Genomic DNA, 26,593 nt, shown 5'->3' with positions numbered 1-26,593 from the left:
CTGGGGCTTCTTGTCAGACAGGCAGACTTTCAGCTTTCAGGGCCTGTTTGTTTCACTTAAGTATTAATGGGTGAAAACCCACATCAGAACTTTGGACGGGAATAGTAGGAACACACTGAGGGCTTTCTAAACATTTTTAAAGGATGATTCATTAATAAAAGGCTGGATTACAAAGATAGTGTCTTGGTGATGGAGAGAAATAGTCCCCTTTGCTTCCCCATGCCTATGAATTGTGATGAGAAGGGGACATTTAGATCATTCCCCCAAGTCTTCTGGGATGTTGGATTCCCAGAACTTGGACATCTCATCCTGTCCCCTTGGTCATCTCATCCCCCCACCCCTTTTCAACCCTGATTTTCAGGGGAGAACTGCACTTTAGAAGTGTTATCTGTGTCATCTGTGAAAGTGTTCCCAGGCTCATCTGTGCACCCATCCCATGGTGTTTGCTCACTGGCTAAGGCCGGCCCACTGGTGTTTTGTTTGGCCCACATCACATTTTAAAAAAACTATCAAGTAGCTGATAACATTTAAAAATGAGTTATTCACATTGAAAAACTACTCTCAAAACCTTGAAAGATTTGGATTGTTGGATTGCAGTGTTTCCATAGTATCAGTTTACAAGTATTGAGGAGCAGCTACACCCTGGGGTTTTACCACAGTCTGCACTCCTCCCTATTGTCTCCACCCAGGCCATTTAACTCATTTGTGTAACCAGTTAGCTTGTGACTCTGTTTCTGAGCGGCTTTTCAAGTCTGTTTTCTCTCATCCTTTATTGAAAAAGGAACGATACCAACAAATAGCACACCATATTTCTTGATTTAACATAGATGTTGTCTTTCTAACATTTTAGGCTAACAGGGGCACTTGCTAATGTCTCCTTCTATATACTCATTCGTTCATTCATTCATTCATCCCTGCTTCCATTTTCCTTACGTTCATGGAGCACCTGCTGTGCTGATAACTACACAAGTCTCTAGAGCTACAGGAGATGAGTGAAAGGCTTTGCATGCATGAGCCAGTGTTGCTCAAAGTGCAGCCTAAGGAACAATGGTCCCAAGTGGTGTTCCTCTTGGAGGTTCCATGATGAAGTAAGTTTGGGAATCACTGCCTACTCTGCCCTTTCTTAGAGATGCACAATGCATGTTATGGTTAAGACTGTTGACTTTGTAAAGTGGTCCAGTGAAGAACCGTATTTAATTCTGTTTCCTCTAGCATTATTCACATCTACTGATTGCAGAGCCCTTTTATCAGGTAATTTTTATTTAAAGAAAGAGAAACTTCCTAGAATAATAATGATAGTTGATTGTTGGTTACTTATTCTTTTTAAAGAATAAGTTCTTGCTGGGCATGGTGGCTCACGTCTGTAATCCTAGCACTTTGGGAGTCTGAGGTGGTGGATTGCCTGAGCTCAGGAGTTCGAGACCAGCCTGAGCAAAAGAGAAACCCCGTCTCTAAAAATAGCTGGCTGTTGTGGCAGGTGCCTATAGTCCCAGCTACTTGGGAGGCTGAGGCAAGAGGGTCGTTGGAGCCAAAGGGTTTGAGGTTGCTGTGAGCTGTGATGCCATGGCACTCTACTCAGGGCACAGAGTGAGACTGTCTCAAAAAAAAAAAAAAAAGAATAAGTCCTTAATGCTTTCTGTGAGTTACTTTTATAATCCTCTGGACATCATAGTGAGGGAGCTACTCTTACAGAGAAGGCAGACAGGGAGGCAGGCACAGAGATGCTAAGGAACTTAACCTGGGTCACACAGCTTTCAGGAAATGGCAGAGCAGGAGCACAAACTCAAGGACCAGATGGGTCTGTTTACTGCCTTTGCAGTGCAGTTAGGAGCAAGATGAGGTGGGAAAAGGCCCACCTGGATTGGGGGTGTGAGGGGTTCCCTGTGGCTCATTCATCAGGTCCCCACATTGGTCTATGCAACTTTGGCATATGTAGCCAGCCATGAACTTATAGTTCCTTTCTGCATTTGAAACACAACTTTATTTCTCCAGGGATGCTTAGAAACATTAAAAAAGAATGGAACAATATAAGTGGCTGCAGCTGTAAGGGAATTTGGCTTGTTTCATTACTTTTCAGCCAACTGGGATCTTTGGTTACAAGTGAAGGTTATTTGATTTAGTTTTCACTTTTAAAATGAGTGTGTGTGTATGTGTGTGTGTGTGTGTGGTTGTTTTTCCTGTTGCTTTTTAGCATCTTCCCTTTCCCTTACAGTGACCCCTTCACTGGGAAATTTTCTTTTAATAAAATTTAGTTCTTAAATGCTATTTTCTATTCACATTCTCTCTCTCTCTCCTTCTACTTTTTATTTTTTTTAAAGAACTATAGCCATGGTGGCTCATGGGGGTGGATTGATTGAAGTCATGAATTCCAGACCATCCTGAGCAAGAGCGAGACCCCCGTCTCTACTAAAAAAATAGAAAAATTAGCTGGGCATAGTGGCAGGTGCCTGGAGACCCAGGTACTTGGGAGGCTGAGGCAGGAGAATCGCTTGAGTTCAGGAGTTTGAGGTTGCTGTGAGCTGTGACACCATGGCACTCTAGCCTGGGTGACAGTGAGACTCTATCTCAAAACCCCCTCCAAAACAATAAAGGTTGGTTTGTCTTATTTATTTACTGTAACTGACATAGACTCTCTGTCTCTTAGCGGCCGTGGGGGTGACCAGGTACAAATCTAAGGAGCTAAGTCGCAAACAGAGTCAACAGCTGGAACTCTTGGAGAGTGAGCTCCGGAAAGAGATACGCGATGGTAGGCTCCAAAATTTTATTTGTAGAAAAACCAAGTCTTTTTTCGTTTTATATATTTTTTTCTAACCTTTCAACGGAGATGGCCACAATAATGAGAACTGTTTATACAATAGAAGACAACTGAACAGCAGGGCCTGGGCCTGGCCCTGTGCTTTATTTCAGCTCTTCTCTGCAGCCAACCAAGTAATTATCTATTGTTTCTTCTTTAATGAAAACCAAGGTCATACTCTGTGTTAGACAAAACAGCAGAACATCTTATCCATTGTTTGTTGAGTTAAAATATTGCTCTTGGGATTCTGTTTTGCAGGCTTTGCTGAGCTGCAGATGGATAAATTGGATGTGGTTGATAGTTTTGGAACTGTTCCCTTCCTTGACTACAAACATTTTGCTCTGAGAACTTTCTTCCCTGAGGTAAAAGAGCATTGATCATATTCCTAAGGTTGAGTCTTGAATAATAATGAAGGTGCTTGTTGCTAGTGTCAAAAAGGGGTGTTTGCTCCCAAGGCAGCTGTGGCTAATATGCTCAGTGCAAAACAATAGCTTAAGCCTGAACAGAACAGGGAGGAGGATAATTATTAATTGCATTGATTAGGGTATAATGCTGTGATGGGCCACTGGCAATTACTCCTTGTCCAGTAACAAAAACCTAGGAGGGACAGAAGTTCAGAGTGATGACTCCTGCTTTATTTTACTCCCGGTTTAGAAGTGAATGTGGAGCTGGGAAGTGAGCTAGTTTATTTAAAAATCAATAAATTGTGAGCTGGCCAATTTGTTGTATTTATCTGCATGACTTACACCGCAGCTACTAGATTATTCACTATTATTTCTCTACTGGAAATGAAAGGTTCTACTGGCCGAAAGGGAGGAGAGTAGACAGAGACGGGATTTGAGTTGAAAACAGACATTTTTAGCAATGTAGAGTTTATAGCGTTCTCTTCGGCAGTATTTCTTCAGCTGATCAGCTCGTATCACCCTCATTTAGTAGAAATAGCTGCACGAACTGATTGATTCATTTGTTCTAGGGTTCTGAGGAGTAGTCTACTTAACCCTTTGGCTTGCTGGTCTCACCTGCGTTCTAACACCTCCATTTTCTCACCCACTCACTCAGCCTTCTTCATTTACCCTCTCGAGTCTTTGCTGAGCTACATCCATTCTCTGTATCATCACCTCCACGTCCCGATACCCCAGCTCCACCATATTGCATCTCTTCCCTCTGTTTTATTCTGGTCCAGAATGGTCGGCCCCAGAGAGGCCCAACCTCTGTAACACACCAATACTGGCTATCATATTTAAAATCTCGACTTCTAAGCAACCCCAGAAATCTCTCCAGCCACAGGAGAGTTTGTATCACCCTCCTAGAAGCTTCCCCACTGCAGTTGGCCAGAAGCCGACAGTTCAGAAACCCAGACTCGGGCAGTAAGCAATTTCCAGTTTCTCTATAATTCCAGAAGTAGACATCATGATACGTGATGCTGTGTCTGGAGGTTGGAAAACCTCCATAAAACACCCACCATATTTTTTGGTCCAGGCCTTAGTATTGTAAATCAAGAAGGCCTATAAATAAGACTTGAGGTTTTTTTATACTCATGAAGCCTTTTTCTTTACATATCCTTCCAGATTTGCCGTTTGCCACCTTATCCATGTCTAGGGCAGAGCCCTGTCTGGGGAGGGTGGCTCAGTTCCCTGAATCAGGATGACTGTGCGGGGACTCTGCAAGGTTGCATTATGAGCCCTCGTTCCCAGCTTTCTGAGATCCCCATTAAGAATTTAATAGCAATAAGATAACTGGAGATTTTGACTATCAACATGAGTACTGTGTAGGCTTTTACAGTTAATGATTGCCCTTGAGTGCTGAATGGAGTAATCTGTGTCCTAAAAAAGAAATTTTTCTATCTTCTAAATTTGGTAATCAAGAATGAGATAAAGTGATGAATATAAAGGAAAACTGCTGCAAGTGGAGTGTTTCAAAGTTCCAAAAAAAAAATAAAATAAAATCTAGGAACAATGCTACATTATTTTAGGAGAAGATAGCTGCGAGGAGCTGAACTGATTTAACTCAGGGTTATGTATAATCTTGAAAGGCAACTGGGAAAGCCGTAAAAATTGAAGTCAGGAGAAGTCATTAAAGGAGGGAACCCAAGAAAAACAAGCATAAATTTGTCAGAACCCTATCGAGAAGCCCGAAGGCAAAATTGAATTTATAATAATTAAGATAGAGAGAACAGGGAAACATATTATAATAGGACAGTACCACTTGAAATACATTCCGGGCTGCAGATAAGCCCTCCTATAATTAGGCCTTTCCCTAATTGATTGGGAGCCAAATCATGCAGGCCTGGAAATTGGGGCTGGGGGGACTTGGGTGATCAACACCTGCCAGAAAGCAACAGGCAAAAAAAACCCAAAGGAAATTGTAGGTTTGCAGAGGAGGCCAGGGGAATCACCAGTTCCCTGGTTCTTTACTCTGCTTGTTGGTTCTGGCTTTTAAAAGCCTTGCTTTTTATTATATTGACTCTTCTTTGTTTTTCTGAAGGGAGAAGAAATAAGGGTAAGCAGAGGCTCTAACCTCCTGGAAAAGAGAGATTTGAATGAAAGGAGGAAAGAGCTTTAAAACACAGAGAACCAGGGCAGAGTTTCCTTATTTAAAGTTCAGAATCAATCTGTTTCAACCATCCATTTCCATGAGGTTGGTTCAGTAGAGAAATGTTGAGAACTGGAAAATGCAAGTCTAGGATCTGGAACATAACCAAAATAGTTTGAGGTCTTTTGCTTGGGCCAGCAAATTTGAGAGTATGGAGGGAACTTCATTGCAGAAGAAAGTGACTACGATATAAAATCAACTCAAAATTTCAGTTATTACCAAAAATGAAAAACCTGAATGTTTGAGTTTATATTTTCATTTTGTTGACTCATTTAAAGTATTACTCAACATACTTTTAAAATTGAATCTATTCCTGGGTGGCACCTGTGGCTCGAAGGAGTAGAGCGCAGGCCCCATATGCTGGAGGTGGCGGGGTCAAACCCAGCCCCCACAAAAAAAAAAAAAAAAAAAAAAAATTGAATCCATTCCAATGAGATTTATGGTACACTAAAAGAACTCAAATTTAAAGTTTATATTCAGGAGCTACCTAGCATAATACATAAAAATAATTTTAGAAACCAGGCGGGTGGCTCACACCTGTCATCCTAACACTCTTAGAGACCAAAGCGAGTGAATTGCTTGAGCTCAGAAGTTCAGGACCAGCCTGAGCAGGAGTGAGACACCATCTCTACTAAAAACAGAAAAACTAACCAGGTGTTGTGCAGGTGCCTATGGTCCCAGCTACTCAGGAGACTGAACCCAGGAGTTTGAGGTTGCTTGGAACTATGATGAAACCAGAGCACTCTACCCAGGGCAACAGAGTAAGATGCTTCGGGAAAAAAAGAAGAAAGAAAGAAAGGAGAAAGGAAAGAAGGGAAGAAGAGAGGGAAGGAAGGAAGGAAACTAGTAGGGTAGTAGCATTATAGTCTGTCATAAATTAAGAATAAAAACAATAGCTGACATACAACACTTCCTATGCATTCAATTATTTATTTTCACTATTATTGTCCCCATTTGATAGATGAGGAAAGTCAGACACAGAAGGTTCAGTAACTTGTGCAAAGTCAAGTAACCAGTATGAGCAAAAACCAGGACTGGAACCCTCGTGGTGTGGCTCCAGAGTCCATGCTTCTAACCACCCGACTCTACTCCTCCTGGAGTAACAGTGTGTATTGAGACAAGAGATGCTACTTAGCTAAGCCTTGTGAAAACGTACGCTAATAGTTATCCTCAGAAGGTAAATTGCTGGAGGAGTGGTCTGACATTTGCATACTCTTCACGGCGCACCTCTTCAACCTTTGAGTCAATTCTTTTAAAATGTGAGCTGATACTTTCATCTACCCAAAATGGGACTGATGCAATGGTAATTATTCTTCTTAGAGGCTTTCACAATTCGGTGGCGTTTCTTGAGAGCTGAATAATTATTTGTTATGTATTAGAGGATGTGCAGCGAGCATAAGCCCAGGGGCTCTTCAGATTAGCAAATAGTGTCTCTGCGTTATTAAAACGGACTCGGGTATTATAACAAAAATACACTCTTCATTTCCTTTGGATGTTATGAATAATAAAAGTATCTCCTTCCTCTCAGTCAGGTGGCTTCACACACATCTTCACTGAAGATATGCATGTAAGTCTCTCTAAGTTTTCATTTCTAGCCCAGTGACTGCCTGCCTTCATTGTGTTATCATTATCATCATCATCTCCATTATTATTACTCTGAATTCTTATTGTGGGTTTTTTGGGATCATGAATTCAATATTAAATAATTCATCGTCTTGGAAAACCCATTGTGGATCTACTTTCCAACTTTAAACTTATATTATATTGTATTTCTTTTCTTTTCTTTCTTTCTTTTTTTTTCTTTTCTAGAACAGAGACGCCAATAACAAGAATGAAAGTCTCACAGCTCTGGACGCCCTAATCTGTAATAAAAGTTTTCTTGTTACCGTCATCCATACTCTTGAAAAGCAGAAGAACTTTTCGGTGAAGGACAGGTACTACGTCAATTCTTTGATGTTTTGAAAGCCTTTAAATAAAGGAAAATAAAACTTGAACCCCTTATTTTATTTCTAACTCACTACCTGAACTTGGTTATCTTGAGAGCATATTCTTGCCACAGGTCATTTGGGTGTTCAGGCAGCCAAGATATCTTCATTTCAGATCATGCCACCCCCAACACAAATTCTTCCCTCCCTCCTTTTTTCCTCCCTTCCCTTTCTTTCTCTTCTTTTCTTCCTTTCCTTTTTCTTGTCTTTCTTTTTTTTTTTTAATTTTGAGACAGGATTTTGCTATGTTCTCTAGGCTGGATTTGAACTCCTGGGCTCAAGTGATCCTCCTCCCTCAGCCTCCTGATAACGAACACTACAGGTGCATCCTACCAGACCAGCTCCAAAAACAAATTCTGTTTTGAAGCTATACACACCCCAGAAAACCCCTGAAAAACTCTAATGCCAAAAAAAAACCCCACCCACATAGATGCTTAATTTTAATTTTAAAAAAAGCAGAAGTGTTATTTTTAATTTTAAAAACACCCTGAAAATTTGGGAAAGAGACTCACTTCTTGTTACTACTCTAGGTTAAGTACTAAAAACACAGAAGACATCCCAAAGTTAACGCTGGTGTGTGGCTTTATTGCTTGAGAACAGAAGTGGTCAGGACATAAACATTTACGAAAAAAAAGAAATGAAACAACTTCCAGTAGGACAGCTCCCCACACCCCTTGCCAGCACGTGTCCATGGAAACTCTCATCGGCTGGGCACGGTGGCTCCCGCCTATAATCCTAGCACTTGGGGAGGCCAAGGAGGGTGGGTTGCCTGAGACCAACCTGAGCAAGAGTGAGACCCCGTCTCTAAAAATCGCCACACATTGTGGTAGTCCCAACTGCGTGGGAGGCTGAGGCAAGAGGACCACTTGAGTCCAAGAGTTTGAGGTTGCTGTGACGGCAGTCTACTGCAGGCAACAAAGTGAGATTCTGTCTCAAAAAAGAGAAAAAAAGACTACCGTCATTGTCCCACCAAGCCCATGGCTGGTGGTTAACCCAGGCTCTCTTTTTAAACAGGTGTCTGTTCGCCTCCTTCTTAACCATTGCACTGCAAACCAAGCTGGTCTACCTGACCAGCATCCTGGAGGTACTGACCAGGGACCTGATGGAACAGTCCAGTAACATGCAGCCTAAACTCATGCTAAGACGCACGGAATCCGTGGTGGAAAAACTCCTCACAAACTGGATGTCCGTTTGCCTTTCTGGTTTTCTCCGGGTAAGTGTCACAGCCCTGGGCAGTGTCAGAGGTAAGACAATCTGCGGTTATATTTAGCAGCTGCGATGCCTTTGCCAGGCTGAGTCCTGACTGCTCCATGATGTCAGCATTTCCCCACATCTAGCCTCCGTCCTTTCCAACAGCAGATAGAGGGGGAAAGTAACAATTGTTTTGGCTGTAACCCGCCCCTGCAAATGTGACCATTCAGAATGTCCTTAGGTGAGACTTCTCAAGCACCATCTCATCCTTAAACATCAATTAACACCCAGAGCCCAGCCGGCAGTTTAAGAAAATGTACTGAGAAGGACAATTTCAAATACTGGAGAGAACAAACCCTTTCAGGCCCTCTGAAGCATCCTACAAATAGCGTTACCTCCCAGTACCCTGGCAGCTAATTACAGTCGATTCTTACCAGTCATTCCACATTAAAACAAGTCCTCAGAGACCTGCCTGTCCCCCGCCTCCCAGTTCACTTTGTTGCTGTTCCTGCCTGAGTGTAGTTGTAATCGCCTTGAACCTTTCAAAGCTTTTTGAATGCAAACTTTTCACAGATTGTAATGGTTAAGACAGCCGGCCCGGGATCCCACTGCTGGGTCCAAGTCTAGACTTTCCCACTGACTTGGTTTTATAACCTACAGAAGGAGAGGAATGTTTTAGGACTGTTTTGAAGCACAAACGAGAAAGTGTATGCCCTGGCTTAGCACAGAGGAAGAACTCCACGAATGTTGGCCATTACTATTATAAAATATTAATATTGAAATAAGGGTGTCCCAGTGAACACACTCTTCGTTCAGCCCTTGGAAGCTCGTGGTACACAAGGTTTGGATCCTTAATTTCACCAGCCATCCAGATTCCAGCAAAACTGCATAATTGTGTATTTGTAGCTAGTTCTGAAATCTAATTAAAATTTGAATAAGATACACTGCTATGCCACAGGTTTTAACAGTGCTACTTAAGTTTAGATCCAAAGGCAGCACTTTAAATAGACTGTGCTTAGTTTAATGTTTAATGCAATCTTACAAGTAGACGCACACAATTTTTTTTTTATTTCCTACCAACCCCTTCCTCTCCCAAGGCAATACCCATTTATTAAGATTAATGAAATCTGCCTTCTTTTCTGTTTACTTGGTATAAAGCATCGTACGCGTTGGGGAGGTGTTGAGCCAGTTATTTCTGGGGTGAATATTTTTTGCTTCCCACCGTTGTTGCTTTAGTCACAACTGCTTCTAAACAGGCTTCCCGAGTCACTGGGCTTGGTCTTCAAAGGCCAACTCCTGCCTGTCCCCAGGACCACTGACTCAGACATTCTGGAGGTGGCCCTAGTAATCCATGATTTTCACAAGCTCCTCCAAGTAATTCTGTGCGTGTTATAGCTGAAAAGCCCTGGGGTGTTAGAGAGAGCCCTGGACCGGGAGTCTCAGCAGGTTTGAGTGCTGAAACCTCTCAGCCCCGGCCAGCTGCGATTTCCATTGGGGGCACCGTTTTCAATCCACTAAATGAGGGGTGTGGTCATTGGCCTTAAATTTCCTTCCAGCTTTTTCTACCAGGACCTTGTGATTCTTGCTCTGAACTCTCAAGCGCTGCTTTGGGCATTTAAGGGATGAGGTGTTCAGAAAATCTGGGCTCCGAGCCCAAACGGCCCCCTTGAGCATAGCATTCTGGGTCAAGATTTCACAGTGCTGATTCAAGAGTGTCTCACGCTTTCTGGGGTTGAGGGGGAGGCGCAGCTCACAGGGAGGAAGTGGCTTAGAGCCAGCCAGCTGATGCTTTCGCTTTCAGTGTGATAATTCCCTCTAGTGTGGAGAGCCCATGGGGTGACCAAGGGGGTCTGAGACACTGATGGCCCTCGGCCTCCTGCCCCACCCTACAGATATCGAATGAGTGGCACTGGCCTCGTGACCCCCCCAGGTAACTTCCCCTTCCAAGAAGTCAAGGCTTGGTGGTACATTAACTGCCACTTATGACTATACTGGATACACACCAAGAGCTTTGTTTACATTTTTTCATTCAATCCCCTTAACAATATTTACCTTTCTGACCATTTTTCATATAGAGGACCTGGGGCACACATATGTGACTGTCTCCCAGATCCCACAGCTACTAGGGGACATTGCTAGTCTCTGAGAGCTCTTGGCCACCATGGGTGCTGGGAAGATGGAGCCTGCCCTTCTCTGTTAAAATGCCTACGTCTAGCCACTGGGGGAGTCATACCTCCAGAAGCTCTGACCTACGTTTGCTGGTAACCCCTGGCCGCGTGATTCCCTATGCCAATCACACGTCAGCAGCCAGCACCCAACACACACACCCCGGGAAGGGTATTGGGATGACAGATGCCCGGGCCTCATGTTTAAAGATTCCAGTTCTATAAGTCTGGAGTGGGGTCCAGGCATCTGATTGTTTAACAAGAGCCCTAGAGGATTCTGATGACAATTAGCAAAGCATAGACCTTGAATGTGGGTAGCAGGGCAGGAACAGATGTCCCTTGTCTCAGACTGGCTGCACTCTGGAGAGTTCTGGAGAATTCCGGGCCAGGGCCGTTTGAGTCAGGAGCTGTCCCTCCCAATAGCCCAGGAAAGCCCACCTGGCCCCCCAAGTCCAGCCTCTGCAGGTACATGTGGTCCTCATACAAGGGCTCCAGGCCTTGTGTCTGATCTATGCTGGAGGACAGTAGAGAAATAGAGCTCTTTTTATGTGGTCAGGACATCAACTAGGTGGGTGGAGGGGAAGAGAAGAAGGCCACAGGGCTGTGAACCACTGAATAAGGGACGTTTCACCTGAAAATAAAATGTCATGCACTAGTCTCACTGCCTTCCCTACCTTGGAAATTTCTAAACATTCTACCTCTGTTTTGCACTGAGGAAGAGACTTAAGGATGCATCAGTAGGAGAGAGAAAAGCAAGAAAGGCATGTGGAAAAGGGGTGGGAGGGTGGCAGAAGGCAGCAAGGGGCGTGGAGGGCAAATATTCTTCTAGCAAATAATATAGAGAGAGAGAAACAGGGTAGAGGTGGGATCCCAAAAAATTTAAAAGAGGCCTCAGGTAATTTACCTGTTCAAGGGAGAATGGTTGAGAGATTCAGAGAGTCCTCCTGATCCATTAGCTGTCAAACCTGACTTTGTAAGTGATGCTTCAAACCCACCCATGTTATGGGCTCCTCAGTTTCACTAAGGCACTTTGATACCCTGGCTATGGTTCTTCCCCTGCCCACATATCGGCCTAATTTCCATTGATCTGGGAAGGTTCATCACTAAGCAAATACTCCACAGCTGACCCCAGCCAGAATGCCCTGGGAGGATACAGTGGAAACAGAACAAACCGCTTGCACTTGAGCTGCTCAGTCCTTTGGAACATACACAGAGTGGCTGCAAATCTGAGGCATTTCAGTAACAGCAGGGGAGGCAGCCCCACCCCCCTCCAAGAAAAAGTGCATATGGCATAAATATGAAGAAAGAAGCCATCAAGATTGACCTGCCAGTTTGGGGAAAGGCTTAGAGGAAGTAGAATTTGTTGTGGTTCAGGGAAGAAGCATGGAGTTCATCTGTGACCCAGCACCAACAAAGGTGCCCAGGTGGGACACTGCAAGGTGTGTTTGCCCTACAGAGAGGAGATAAGGCTGGAAAGTGAACTGAATGCTGCATTTCCCACAAGGTGCTGTGAACATCAAAACCTGTCCTCTTTGGCAAATGTTATAAAATGTTCTTTACATATATCTCTGTTACCAATGGTGCATTTTTTAAAATGTCTTTTTTTTTTTTGGTTTACTAAAAAAAAGTGACTTATTAGAAACATAAACAATCTCTGCATCTACTAATTGTTCCCAGGCATTAGCTTACCAAGTATAAGTTTAAATATAAAATAATGATGGAGTAGGCCAGGCACAATGGCTCACTCCTATAATCCTAGCACTCTGGGGCGGTGCCTGTGGCTCAAAGGAGTAGGGCGCCAGTCCCATATGCTGGAGGTGGCGGGTTCAAACCCAGCCCTGTCCAAAAAACTGCAAAAAATAAAATAAAAATTAAAAACACACAAACATGTCTTTAAAAAAAAAAAAAAAAATCCTAGCACTCTGGGAGGCTGAGGCAGGTAGATGGCCTGAATTCAGGAGTTTGAGATAAGCCTGTGCAACAGCGAGACCCCATCTTTAAAATATCCAGGCATTGTGGTGGGCACCGGTAGTCCCAGCTACTGGGGAGGCTAAAGCAAGAAGATCACTTGAGGTCAAGAGTTTGAGGTTGCTGTGAGCTGTGATGCCATGGCACTCAACTGAGGGTGACAAAGTGAGACTCTGTCTCAAATAATAATAATAATAATAATAATAAAAGACTACTGTGTAGCTCATGTTGCTGTCAACTGTGAATTCTGTGAATGGGTATGCGTGCGTGTGTGCAGACATGAGCTCGTGTTAGGGCGGGGAGGAGGTTTTCTAAGTTTTGCATCCAATCCCATGCAAAGCAGTATGTATTTTCTTGGGCGATTCATGTTGATTGTTAGAAAACACTGCCTCCTGTCTCCTGTCATACTGCCATAAACGGAAACTTCAATTCTTTGGAAAGTGCAGTGGATTCTACAGAAAGCTAACTGTCGCGTTTGTGCCTTTTCCAAGGAGACTGTTGGAGAGCCGTTCTATTTGCTGGTGACAACGCTAAACCAGAAAATTAACAAGGGTCCCGTGGATGTCATCACTTGCAAAGCCCTGTACACACTTAACGAAGACTGGCTGTTGTGGCAGGTTCCGGAATTCAGTACTGTGGTATGTTTTCCAACAGGTCCCCAGCCAGTGTCAGAAACAAGTCTGGCTGGAAACCAGAGGATGGGGGTGGAGGTGGGGACAGGTCATTTACAGAGAAAGGAAATCATTCCTACTGTGGGAGGCGCCGTACGCTTAGTTAATTAAAAACAGTAGTTGATAAAATATTAACACGTGTTCACATAATAGATTTTAATTACTTGGATTGGGGGAGAAAATATTGTAATGATGCCTGGGGTACTCATCAATTTCCAAAGATTTTAATATCAGGATTGCTTATAGCTTTCAGTGTCATCAAAGGAAATGCAAAGTGCTCCCTATTCAGCACTTATAATTGCAATCAGAATTTCTCAAATGGCTCGGCTCTGGGAAGACAATGTGTGAAGATATATTTCAACCAAATTGAGGCCGTCTTATTTTAGAACGATAGCACAAGACAAATTCCACCGCGTTCCCTGTGCAACAGGACGCCCTTCCTTTATTTCCATGGATTAGTTACAAATGTTTGGTGTCGTGCACTTAATGTACTGTGATCTCAGAGATATTTTTAGAGGAAGACAGTAAATCACTACAGCAAGATGACTGGCTGGCTGGTGGAGGGTTTCACCCACTTGAGAACTTCCTTTTAACCCATCCCCACCCCACCCACCTACTACCCTTCCTAAAGAGAGACCAATTTAGGGCACATTCAGGAGTTTTGGAGAGGGAGCCAAGCCCAGAAAGTATCTCTAGAATTACTTAGAGTTCTCTATGCTTTTCTGTGAAGCGAGACTTGGGAAGAGATTGCTGTGTTTTGGTTTGGTCTTTAGCTTTGTGGGGACTCTGGGCTTCTCCACAATCTCATTAGAGGAGAAGGAGGAAAAGATTACAAGTGGGGCCTGGGAATTGCTCATTAAGGGAGCCGAGTCTCCTGTGGCTTTTCTCTGGATGGCAAGGACTGCAGTGTCATCCGGGAAGAATTCATTCCCTAATTGGAGAAGGCACCACATTTCTGTGGACCGTGTGATGGTTGTGTCCGCTGGTGAGAGAAGAGCCCATAGATCGGCTGTTTCAGGTTCTCAGTCACTGCCAGATGAGCTGGCACCACGCTCAACTGCCGTCCCCGAGGCAGGAAGCTGAGCTGAACGTTTCTCCGTGTTCTGACTTCTGTTGATGCGCCTGAGAGGCAGTGGAGTGGGGCACAGTAGTTCTCTAACTGTAACAAGCATCAGAATCACCTAGAAAGCTTGCTAAACAGCAACTGTTAGGCAGTGCCTACAGAGTTTCTGATTCACTAGGTCTGGGGTATGGCCTGAGAATTCACATTTCTAATCAGCTAATGCTGATTGAAACTACTAATGCTACTTAATGCTAGTTGGCATAGTGGTTAAGAACGTGGGCGCTGGAGCCAGGCAGGTTTGAATCTTGCCTCTGCCACTGGTGAGCTGTGTGACACTGAGCAGATTTCTAAACCTCATGTAAAAATGGAGATGATGACCCTGGTGCCTGCCCCTCTCAGGGGTGAGTCAGAATCTCTGGGGATAGAGCTCAGGCGTGATAGAGCGCAGAACCTCCATAGTTGACCATCTCCCTACATTGATCACCTCCTTAAGTTGGCCTAATTTTCACAGACCGCCCACACACCACAGGTACACATCAGTACAGTTGGCCTCATTCCTTATGTGGACCACACCTCCGTATGTCGACCAGTTTGTTATAGTCCCTTGGGTGGTCAACTTATCGAGGTTCTACTGTTTTTTTTTTAAACTCTCCAGATAATTTGGCTGTGCATGCAACATGGAGAACACCCCTGGGTATTTTGGAGAATAAAAGATAAACTTGGCACCAGGGCCTGTTGACTCTCCTGCCACTGACCCTGGGTTTGACCTGTCTCCTGACCGGGGGCGGGGAAGAGGCTGCGGCCATGCGTTTACTTTTAAACATTTCAGAAGCTCTACAACCCTCCAGAGAAAAATATTTGCACATCCCTGTATTGACCATACAGGTCGGGGTGGGGGATCCAGCAGGCTTTTGGTTTTGTGAAAACATGGAACCCAAACTGGAAAGAGAGGGAAGGGATTGAATTAGGGCTGGGGAAGAGGAGGGGGATGCCTGAGGCAACTTCGGAGCTTTGAACCCTTTTTAATGCTTTACATCTGAACACTTTTTCTCCCTTTCATTTTGAAACATTATTTATTTCACAGTCAATTAAGACCATGTGTTTCTGATTTGTTAACACTCAACTCATCATCAAAATGTTACTTGATGTTGAAGAAATTCATGTCAACTCTCGAAATTTTTTTTTTTTTTCTTTATGGCCCCTGGGGAAAAGGGTAATGGAAAATGATGATTCGAGAAAATCCGCATACATCTGAGATTTGAGACTAGGAACGGGATGAGCCGCTGGCCTTAAAAAAATGATTTCTGATGTCTTGCGTGGGGTCTGTCCCCCCTCTCCCCCTTTTGTAGGAGGTGATTATAGTAGAAGTTACCGAGAAGGTGCAGCTTTGGGTCCACGCTTAGGGGACAAAATGTTAACAGAAAGTCAATGTGAAAAATTTAAGCTTTTTCGTTTCCTTTCCGGCAAGTTCCCCAGACTGAACCACCATATTTCTAATGTTCTGCCTTCTTTCCTCCCTCCTCCCTCTTCTTCCCTTCACCCCCCACCCTGACTGGCATGTACAGCCAGTGGTTTCTAGTCTGGCTTCCCAAATTTGCCCGAAGTGGTTTCTGTGATGGAAAACTTAGGTGCAGTGAACGACCCGACTCTGTGTGTATGTCGGGGGGAAAGGGAGTGGGTGATTCTTTCCAGGAAAGTCGAAAAAAAAATCAAGAGCAGCCACAGGAGCAACTTGAAATGGCAGAGCCCGGGTGCCATGGCAGGGACACGTTTGACAAAACGGCCTGGAGCTCGCGTTTAGCTCAGTGCTCAGAAGGAGCCCAGCGCCTCATTTCACAACCTAAACGTTAGGTTCACACCTCTAAGATTAGGATGTGTTCTCCCTGAGGTGTGGGGTGTTTTCTAGAACATAAAGACATCCTGCCAATTTCTCATACATGAAATCATTATACTAACAAATGGGCTCCGAGAAGTAATATTTTGTTGTTTGCCTCTTGGGAGGAAAATGCCTCTTTCTTCAAATCTAAGCAAAGACCCCCAGAGCCCTACTCAAAGCATCCTTCTCTATCAGGCGAGCGTTCATCAGTGAGGCCGACCACCCCGCTCAGAGCCTCCTCTGCCTTGGCGTTAGCATGAGAGAGGTTGCACGCACACAGGACTCTGGTCTTCCTCATGTGTCCAGGGATTCGGGTGAGATAGCTAGAAAGAGTGTTACTAGACAAAGAGGGTCCAGCCACCTGTCACTGTCAGCCAGCGTGCAGAGATGGGGACAGGTCCACCAAACTTTATCAGAAGGCCAGAAATTCTGGAGACCAGTGAGAGTAGCCTCTCCACACTGTTCTGTTTTTCCATTTCCAAAACCACAGTTTTTTGTCTGTTTTTTTTTAATACAGAGTCTCACTATGTTGCCCTCAGTAGAATGCCGTGGTGTCACAGCTCACAGCAACCTCAAACTCTTGAGCTTAAGCGATTCTCTTGCCTCAACCTCCCAAGTAGCTGGGACTACAGACGTCCACCACAACGCCCAGTTATTTTTTGGTTGCAGTTGTCATTGTCGGTTAGCTGGTCCAGGCTGGGTTTGAACCTGCTAGCCTTGGTGCATGTGGCCAGCGCTGTAACCACTGTGCTATGGGCGCTGAGCCAAAAGCCACAGTTTTATACGTAAAAGTTCAAAGCAAAAGCCATGTTAACCCTTATCTTAAACAGCAATCATTGGCATAACCCATGACCCCAAACATTTCTAATTCAAAAGGTAATCTCCTAAATCAACAGCCCCAAACTACTCAAGAAACACGCTTGTAGATTATAGCTGAATTTACAAAACAACAAGAAGGGGATACTTGAGGTGAAGGTCACAGGGGACAGAAACCAGCCTGACCAGCAGTGTCAGTCTCAGCCCTGGCCTGACTGAGTCCATCTTGTTCTCACTACTTGCTCTCAGGTAAATAAGACCTATTGCTCTACTGTTTTGATTTCCCCTTTGCAAAATTTTGAACAAGTTTGATTCTGTTGACGGAGAATCTCAGGCCTTCTCTTAGCTTAACACCGTGTCAAGAACAGGAGCAGATCACCCAAAACTTTGGGGAAGCTAGTGAAGGCTTGGGGAGCTCAATTCCAGGAAATTGTACCACAGGAAAGAACAGACGTTTGCTTCACTTTCAGGAGAAGATGAGGAAAAAAACCAATAACTCATGGCAGGCACGCTGAATTAGCAAGAGAAGGTTGACTTGTAATCAGAGCTCAGCGCGAGATGGTTTTTTGAACTCTTAAACACAGAAAATGAGTTTGCCAATCTGCTGTATCCGAGAGATAGCATCTTGGCACCCGGGGAAACAGTGATCCGACAAGCGGATTATTGCCCTCCCGTCTCAGATCTGTAAAGAAAGTCTTTAAGATTATTAGAAATTCTTGGGGAAAAAAAACACAGGTACATGCCTGCAGAAATATTAATGCCTCCATTATGATTTATTGAAGATTTATGCCAGCCCACACTCGCCTATCTCTTTCCCCAGTGGTTACCATTTTGGGACAATCATGTTTAATAAAGCTTTTCATATATAACAGAGCCCTGGGGGTCTCGAGTAGGAATTTCTGGTGCGTCTGCTTTCTTTAACGGTGCTCTCCCTACCACTCCTCACTTCCTTCGGTTCCATTGAGAGCCAATGGGTCTTCTTCCTTGCAGAAGATCCATTATCCCCATAGTTAAACAACCCACGGTCCCGATTAAGTCATTCTCTGGTACTTCAATTACATCCCATTGTTCATTAAATCCTGATGTTTGCACTTCAGCAATCTTGTTTTTAATACTCCTAGCATTTGTGGGGAAACAGTGAAGTTAATTAACAGTTCTCCAGCTTTCTTTTTTTCTTTTGCTCTCTACCATAGTACAAATCATTTCCATTATGACTTGCAATAATGCTGAAACCATTACCAACTTGATAGCTAGTGTTCTGAGCTTCCTGATCACAGACTGAAACCGTTTGTTATGATCATTTTAGGTAAGTCGTTCCCTCGTTGATGGCCAGCCCATGGAAAAATGAAAAATTAACGTTTCATGGGGGTTTTTAATGACTTCCCTCTCCAGACCCTTTCTTCTCATGCCTATAATCTTGGAATTAGAAACTAATTTAGTTACCTAAATAGAAAAGTATTTAATTTTCTCCTTTATGGCTCAAATGTGACTTTATTATTTCACTGTTAGGGTCCTTATTTATATTTGTACCTCTCAGAGAATGGTAACTTTTATCGCAAATCATGGTGGAAATAGAAATCATCTGCTCGATTTGTCTTTTTGGCATTGTCAAAGGCATCATTCCATTTGAGGATACAGCTATCTAGTGCGCTAATAAGATGGCCCGCCTGCCTGTTTCTAGAAAATTTTTTGGAACATACCTATGCCTGTTCATTTCCTTACTGTCTGGAGCTGCTATCCTGTTCACCTAATGGAGTTGAATAGTTGCAACAGAGACCATGTGGGCCTCAGAGACTTGAATACTTCCTATGTGGCCCTTTGCAGAAGGTTCACTGGCCTTTAATCTAGAACAAGAATAGAGAACAAGGAGGAGAGTCCTTCCTCCTACGAACCCAAAAAAGGACTGTGGCCTCTTTCCTTCCTGGGACGCGGCAATGGAGATGCCATACCACTGTCGGCAAATGTGAAACTCCCGCGGCTCTTTACTAAAAGCAAAAACAACAACAATAGCAACAAAAACCAACAACAACAGAAGGAATGAAAATACTGAAATCAATCATTTTAGGCTACATCAGACAGTTCTCCCTTGATTTGAAGATTGACAAATGTTAGGAAATGCTAATAAGTATTGGAAAATGAGTGAGAGAAATTTAAATGGGAGGAATTTCTCTCCAGGAACTTTTTCTCTTCACAATGGAAATGGCTCATCCCTGTCCTCTGCCCCCACTTTTTTTGTTGTTGTTGTTGCAGTTTTTGGCTAGGGCTGGGTTTGAACCTGCCACCTCCGGCATATGGGGCCAGCAGCCCACTCCTTGAGCCACAGGTGCCGCCCCCCACTTTCTGTTAAAGGAGCAAAGTCCCTTGATTCAGGAGGCTGTGGGCTATCGCTTTTTTTCGTAGAAGAGGAATGAGGGAGGCGGGGCTGGGGGGCTGGGGCCAGGCAAGCACAGCTCAGAGGGGACATCAAACAGGATGTCCCAGACTGCTGACTTCAGCTTGGAAAGAACCTTGGCTCACAGCTTCCCTGAGATTGCATTCTAACTCAGGCCTCAAACTGCTTTTATAAATTTTTTTTTTTTTTAGACTGAGTTTTTCATTCTGTGGCCCTGGGTAGAGTGCTGTGACATCATAGCTCACAGTAACCTCAAAATCTTGGGCTTGAGCAATCTTTCTGCCTCAGTTTTCCTAGTGGCTGGGACTATAGATGCCCATCTCTGTGCCTGGCTAGTTTTTCTGCTTTTAGCAGAGACAGGTCTGGCTCTTGCTCTGGCTAGTCTCGAATCCTAAGCTCCGGCAATCTACCCTCCTTGCTCAGCCTCCCAGAGTGCTAAGATTACAGGCATAAGCCACCACACCTGGCCTCTACTGAACCTCTGAAATGGATTTTCCTTCTTTTTTTTCTTCCCTCTCTCTCTCTTTAATTCAGTTTGATATGAGAACCAGAATTTTTTCTTGACTTTCATTTGGCTCTGAAATAAAATTAGAAATACATTTTATAGGTTTTATTTAATGAAAGCAATTATTGCTCCAAGGCCTTTTATGAGAAAGTTGCTGGTTTGTAATAAATTCTTTTATGATTACTTTCTAGGCATTATAAGGTCTTTCAGGAAGGATGCCATAGCCTCCTTGCCCTTCCTAGCCAAGAACGGGGCTGAGGAGCGAATGAGGCAGGGGAAGCTTCCTCCCACATGGGAAAAGGCCTGTTCTCTCCCCTTGATTCATCCTCTCAGCCCTCTGCAGCCCTATTTTTTCTGCCTCCTAAATACCTGAAATGGCTAATCATGTGGCAGGTTGATGGGTAAAACCACTGGCAAAATGGGAATGTGACTGTGTGGCCCTGTGCTGTGTAGTCCACACAGAGGAGGCAGGGTTTGGAGCCGGATGGTCTTGGGTTTGGATCTGGGCTCAGGCACTTTCCCAGCTAGCTTACTGTGTGACCTTGGGCAAGTCAGTCACCCTCTCTGAGCCTGTTTCCTCATCTGTTATGAAGTTAGAGAATAATATATGTAACATGTCTAGTCCTCTGGCACAGATTAGGTGCTTATTTTTTATAATAGTTTTATTATCGGAGCTGTTTTCTTAGTCACTTGGAAGGTCTACGAAGCAGGCAGTGTCTTCTCCACATTCTTTTTGGATGGTTATTTATTGATCATAGGTGATGCAAGGGAGTTGATTAGCTGACTCCATCATCATGAAAAGCATTGTTTAAGTGCCTGTGTGCAAATGTTCTTATTAAAAATGTTATGTATTGGCTGGGCATGGTGGCTCATGCCTGTGATCCCAGCATTCTGGGAAGCCAAGGCAGAAGATTGAGCTCAGGAGTTGGAGACCAATCTGAGCAAGAGCGAGACCCCCATCTCTACTAAAAATAGAAAAATTAGCCAAGTATTGTGGCAGGCACCTGTAGTCCCAGCTACCTGAGAGGCTGAGGCAGGAGGATCGCTTGAACCTGTGAGCTAGCCTGATGTCACTGCACACTAGGGCAACAGAATAAGACTCAGTCTCAAAAAAAAAAAAAATTACATATTTATAAGTCTGTAACTGGGCATTTGCAACCTGCACCAGACAATATCCCACTTCTGGATGGATGTGAAGAGATGACAAAGATAAAGGTGAACAGTGACCCCACAGAGGCTAGGTGGTGAGAAAGGTCCTACAAAAAGACTGGGCCCCTCCAGCCTGGCACGCTTCCTGAGGCCTTCTAGTCATGGTAGTAGGCATAGTTCCCAAATCCATCGGGATGCGATTCATCTGCACAGAACAGGGACCCAAGAAATCTGAGGCTCACGCAACAGAGCAGCCTATTTCCCTCCCTGCTATGTCCCATGGTGGGCAGTGCAGGCCTGGTGGGCAGCTCCTTGTCAGAGCCTGAGTGCCCACCCACTCCCGTGTCCTTGCACTTCCAGCCAGCAGGACATAAGAAGGGCTGCAGAAAAGGGGACAGAGTGTCACCAGCTGTCTTTTACAGAAGTTCCCCAGAGGCTGCCACAAAACACATCCCTTCATGCCATTAGCCAAGGCACAGTTACCTGGCCACACCCAGCAGTAGCTGTGGCTGGGAAATGTCATCTTTATTCTGGGTGAACATCACCTAGATAAAAATGTCTGTGGGTGGCCCCTGAGTGCTCTGGATTCAGTGGGTTCTGTGGGGTTCAATGCCAAATTAGGGGAAGGGAATCAAGCCTGTGTCTGTATCCCAGCTGTGTCCTCTGAGAGTACTGACTGAGACCCTCAGGCAGAGGGGACTGTCCTTGGGAGGGTTGTCACCTTGACTGGCTTTTGGCTTTGCAGTTAAGAGACACATCCTGGTTAGGACCTCTAATAACTCTATGGTCTGGGGCAGATTTCTAAACCACTCCGTATCTCAGTTTCCTCATCTGTTAAATGAGGCTAATAACAGTACTTACTTCATAGAGCGGTTGCGAAGATTAAATCAAATTGCGAATTCATTCTCAGCACATGCTAAGTGTTCACAGAGTGCTAGCTATTACTGGAAATGTAAAGCAGCGTTCTCGTCACCATTTTTGTCTATAAACAGTACAGGGTTTCTCTCTCTGATGCCAGTGGGTGCTTTTGGAAAGGCAAGCATGGTCCCCCTCCCATCCACCAAGGAAAGTGAAGTTCTTTTTTCTTTTTTTTGAGACAGAAGCTCATTCTGTCTAGGTAGAGTGTTGTGATGTCATAGCTCACAGCAACCTCAAATTCCTGGGCTCACATGATCCTCTTGTCTCAGCCTCCTGAGCAGCTGGGACTCCAGGCACCCACCACAATGCCTGGATAATTTTTTTATTTTTAGTAGAGATGGGGTCTTGCTTTTGCTCAGGCTGGTCTCAAACTCCTGAGCTCAGGCAATCTACCTGCCTCAGCCTCCCAGAGGGCTAGGATTACAGGTGTGAGCCACAGCGCCTGACCAGGGAAGCAGGGTTCTTTCTCTAGCCATTCTGACCTGGTCGCCTGAGAAAAGATTGAAGCTTGCTGCTCCCTGGTCTAATGAGAGGCAGGAAACCAAGTGTCTTCATGGTCCAGTAACCTCCCTCGTCTGCTGTAACTCCTTTCTAGACTCAAATGTCCCCTCCTCTGTGCAGCCCTCCCTGATTTCTCTCCTTTTGACAACTCCCCTCCAAGCTAGAGGCGATTTCTCTGAACCCATAAAACACCCCGTCTATACCTCTCATCTTCTGCCTGGCATTGGAATGTGTTGTGTGCGTCCCACAGTTCTCCTACTAGTCTGCTCCTACTTTGACACTGTCAGCAGCGAGAGAAAACTGGGCTAATGGTGCCTTAATAGTAAGAGTGTGGAATTTGCATCTCAGAGCAGAAAGTTTGGAGTTTAGGAGTACTAAGGCTGGGCATCCACTTAGTGGTGTCAGAACTCTGGTCACCATCTCCTATCCCTCTTGGCCCTGCTCTCCTAGTCACAAGAAGGCTGCCATAGCTCCAAGAACTTCTCTCCCTTTTGTTGGGGTTGAAACCTTCCCTTTTATGTGGTGGTGGCCAGAGATAGATTACATGCCCAGTCTCTGGTGAAGGAGAGGGGAGCTGCCACCTGTCATTTTTTCTAACCTAGGCTGGGCCTGACTGCTGCTGATACCTGGCTTTTCTTAGCAAAGGAGAAGGGCTGTTAGTGGGACAACCACCCAGATCTGGGGCCCTAGTGTTGCCGACACTTTTATGCCAAAGAGATAGGGAGAGCCAGAGAATTTCTTCTTAACAGAAGGGCAGATTTGGGGGAAAGAGACCAGTGTACATTTTAGAGGAATTTAGCCTTTTGTGGTTATTTAGCCACTGCACAGACTTAGGCCTTGCTTACTTTATAAAACATTTCCATGCCTTGAAAGGCAGGATTGTCAAGTATTTAAGAACACAAAGCTGGAGTGGCTTAATTCTATCATCTTCTTGCTGGGTTACCTTGTGCCATTTACTTAACCTCTCTGTGCCTCAGTGTCTCCCTCTATAAAATGGGAATAATGAAAGAACCCAGCTCGTAGGGTTGTTTCTGAAATGATATCTACTAATATGTCATTTAAAACAGTGCTCGGCATATAGTACGTGTGACGTATTCCTTAATTCGCCAGTATTACATGTCGTTAGTGATCCTGTCGCTCCTTTGAGACAGCAGCAATGAGAATTCCAAGGCTCAGACAAGTTAGACGTCTTGGCCACACTCCCACAGCTGAGAAGCGGCAGAGAACAGGACAGTCCAGGTGGTCTGATACTGTGGGCCTGGTGCTCAGGCCCTGGGACCTCTTGCTTTCCTATTCAGAGTTCTCTGAACACCTGAAGGGGATAGTTACACCTGCCCACTGACTATTGTTTCCCAGGTGACACTTTTGTCTCCCAAATGTGCGAATTATCTGAGAACAAGGACTGTGGCACCAAGGAGAGGGTCAGAGAAGATTCTAGTGAAATGGGCTTTGAAGGAGGTGGGGGTTAGGAAGGATGGTGTTTTCATTGGGGAATCTCCCCCTACAGGAGGCGATGGCTCAATGCAGACCCTATGTATGATGTCACAGTCAGGAAAGATAGGGCCTGCACCCTCCCCCCATCCCTCAGCAGAGGCCCCTGAGTGCTTCGGGGGTGGGGTGGGGACAGGGACACTAGGAGCAGACACTGAGAGCCTCCACTCTGCTGACACCTCAGGAAATTGCCGTTTGAGTGCTAAGTCTTAGGAGCATAAAAAATGAACACAAATCAATTTGTGTCTGAATTTACTCTCGGAATTCCCTGTGGACTCTGTCAAATGCCATTTTTACCTCTTTTCCACCCATCTAGCTGTGGAGGCCCTGGCAGATTTACGTGATTTTACATCCAGTTAAGTTTTCTTTTTATTGTTTTGGTTATGTTTTATTTATTGCCTATAAAGAGGTGTTTTTGTTAAAGACAATAGTGCCCTTTAGGTAGTAACAGAATAGTATTTCACAGATACCTATAAACAAGCTGGGATTGCTGGAGCTCTGATTAAAAGCTGCTTGCCATCCCTCTTTAGCTCTGGAGACCTCTGGGAAATAGCGTAACTGCAATTACTCCCCACCGCGAGGGAACCAACTTGTAGAGAAATATGGCAAGACCCACACAGACTGGGAGGCAGGTCCAGCACTGACACTCAGCCCCCTGCCCCTCTGGGGGCTGGTGGCCATCTAGTTTAGGGTGCTGTTTGCACCCTGGTCTAGGTCAGGGTTCTTGGAGGCCAAGAGGCTTCCTAGCTGTAGGTGGAACCCCGATTAGCCAGGACAGCCAGGGTGGTGAGAGAGGGGACAAAGTAGCTAAAAGGATGTTGGCACCAGCTCTGCAGTTAAATGAATCTGGCCTCAGCTCCTGGCTCTGCCACATACTAGCTGTGCCCCTAGAGCAAGCTGCTTTGGGCCCAGTTCCCTTACTGTAGAGCAGGGATGGTAGTAGTAAAATAGCCTCCTTCACCTGGACATTGGGAGGATTAACTGAAGTATATCTTGAAATGCATTTGGCAGAGAATCTGGCCCCAGAGGCAAACATCTCTATAGCCCTGGTACGGTGCATCACACCTATAATCCTAGCACTCTGGGAGGCTGAGGCAGGTGGATTGCTTGAGGTCAAGAGTTCAAGACCAACCTGAGCAAGAGCAAGACCCCATCTCTACTAAAAATAGAGCTGGGATTGTGGCGGCTACCTGTAGTCCCTCTACTAGCTGGGATTGTGGAGGCTACCTGTAGTCCCAGCTACTTGGGAGGCTGAGGCAAGAGAATCACTTTAGCTCAAGAGTTTGAGGTTGCTGTGAGCTATGACACTACTACACACTACCTAGGGTGACAGGGTGAGACTCTGTCTCAAAATAAAAAGTCTGTAGGGCAGGGAGGCAAGGGAGGACACTCAGACCCAGGTTCTCCCGCTGGCTCCTTATAGATGGCCTGCCCAGCGGCCCTGCCTTCTCTCCTTTTGGTTTTTCTTTGTGAGTAGACAGGCATGTGAACCCCTTGCTAGCCTGTGGCTGGTCCAGATGGCCAGTGGTCCAGACTGAGCGCCTTCATGGAAGCAACTCCTCCAGGAAGGGGACTTGCACAGGCCAGACTGAAGTCACAGGCTTAACCTCAGAGTCCTGATCCTACTGATGGAGGCCTTTAACCATTTGTTTAGAACTGGACCAAAGTTTACTGTTTAGTCATAAGAAACGAGATGGTAAGGGCAAGAGTTAAAGGCATGTGTCTGAGCCTTTTTGGACTGTTAGAACAAAATAACCATACACTGGGGAACATTTCTCACAGTTCTGGAGGCTGGAAAGTCCATGATCAAGATTCAGTGTGTGTGGGCCAGGGGCACAGTGGCTCATGCCTGTAATCCTCACCCTGGGAGGCCGAGGTGGGTAGATTGCTTGAGCTCAGGAGTTGGAGACCAGCCTGAGCAAGAGCAAGACTCCATCTCTACTAAAAATAGAAAAATAAGCAGGCATGGTGATGAGCACCTGTGGTCCCAGCTACATAGGAGGTTGAGGCAGGAGGATCACATGAACTCATGAGTTTGAGGTTGCTGTGAGCTATGATGCCATAGCACTCTACCAAGGGCAGAGTTTAAAAAAAAAAAAACCCAAAGATTTGATTTCTTACAGATGGTGCCTTCCTGTTGTGTCCTCATATGGTGGAAGGGCCAAGGCAGCTCAGCAGGGGGAGGGGTAGAACCCTCTTTTAAAAAGGCACTAATCCTGGCTTGGCGCCTGTGGCTCAAGCAGCTAAAGCGCCAGCCACATACACCTGAGCTGGCGGGTTTGAATCCAGCCCGGGCCTGCCAAACAACCATGACAGCTGCAACCAAAAAATAGCTGGGCATTGTGGTGGGTGCCTATAGTCCCAGCTACTTGGGAGGCAGAGGCAGGAGAATCACTTGAGCCCAGGAATTGGAGTTTGCTGTGAGCTGTGATGCCACAGCACTCTACCCAGGGCAATAGCTTGAGGCTCTGTCTCAAAAAAAAAAAAAAGGCACTGATCCTGTCAAGCTGTAGTGA

The 26,593-nt window shown here is 45.1% G+C and overlaps 1 protein-coding gene across 1 annotated transcript in view; it reads left to right on the top strand.

Moving 5' to 3' along the window:
• The window catches only part of PLXNC1 (plexin C1), a gene marked incomplete at its 5' end in the record, with an annotated part of 149,276 nt that overhangs the window by 94,760 nt on the left and 27,923 nt on the right, over positions 1 to 26,593 (top strand). The window contains 6 exons of the mRNA XM_012814153.2: positions 2,645 to 2,746; positions 3,053 to 3,156; positions 6,915 to 6,953; positions 7,196 to 7,320; positions 8,386 to 8,584; positions 13,187 to 13,333. Of these exons, the coding sequence (XP_012669607.1) occupies positions 2,645 to 2,746; positions 3,053 to 3,156; positions 6,915 to 6,953; positions 7,196 to 7,320; positions 8,386 to 8,584; positions 13,187 to 13,333 (716 nt within the window). The remainder of the gene's footprint in view (positions 1 to 2,644; positions 2,747 to 3,052; positions 3,157 to 6,914; positions 6,954 to 7,195; positions 7,321 to 8,385; positions 8,585 to 13,186; positions 13,334 to 26,593) is intronic.

This window comes from Otolemur garnettii, unplaced genomic scaffold, assembly GCF_000181295.1.
Source record: "Otolemur garnettii isolate 467f Iridium unplaced genomic scaffold, OtoGar3 scaffold00007, whole genome shotgun sequence".
NCBI lineage: Eukaryota > Metazoa > Chordata > Mammalia > Primates > Galagidae > Otolemur > Otolemur garnettii.
This window is presented reverse-complemented; position numbering and strand designations above follow the sequence as displayed.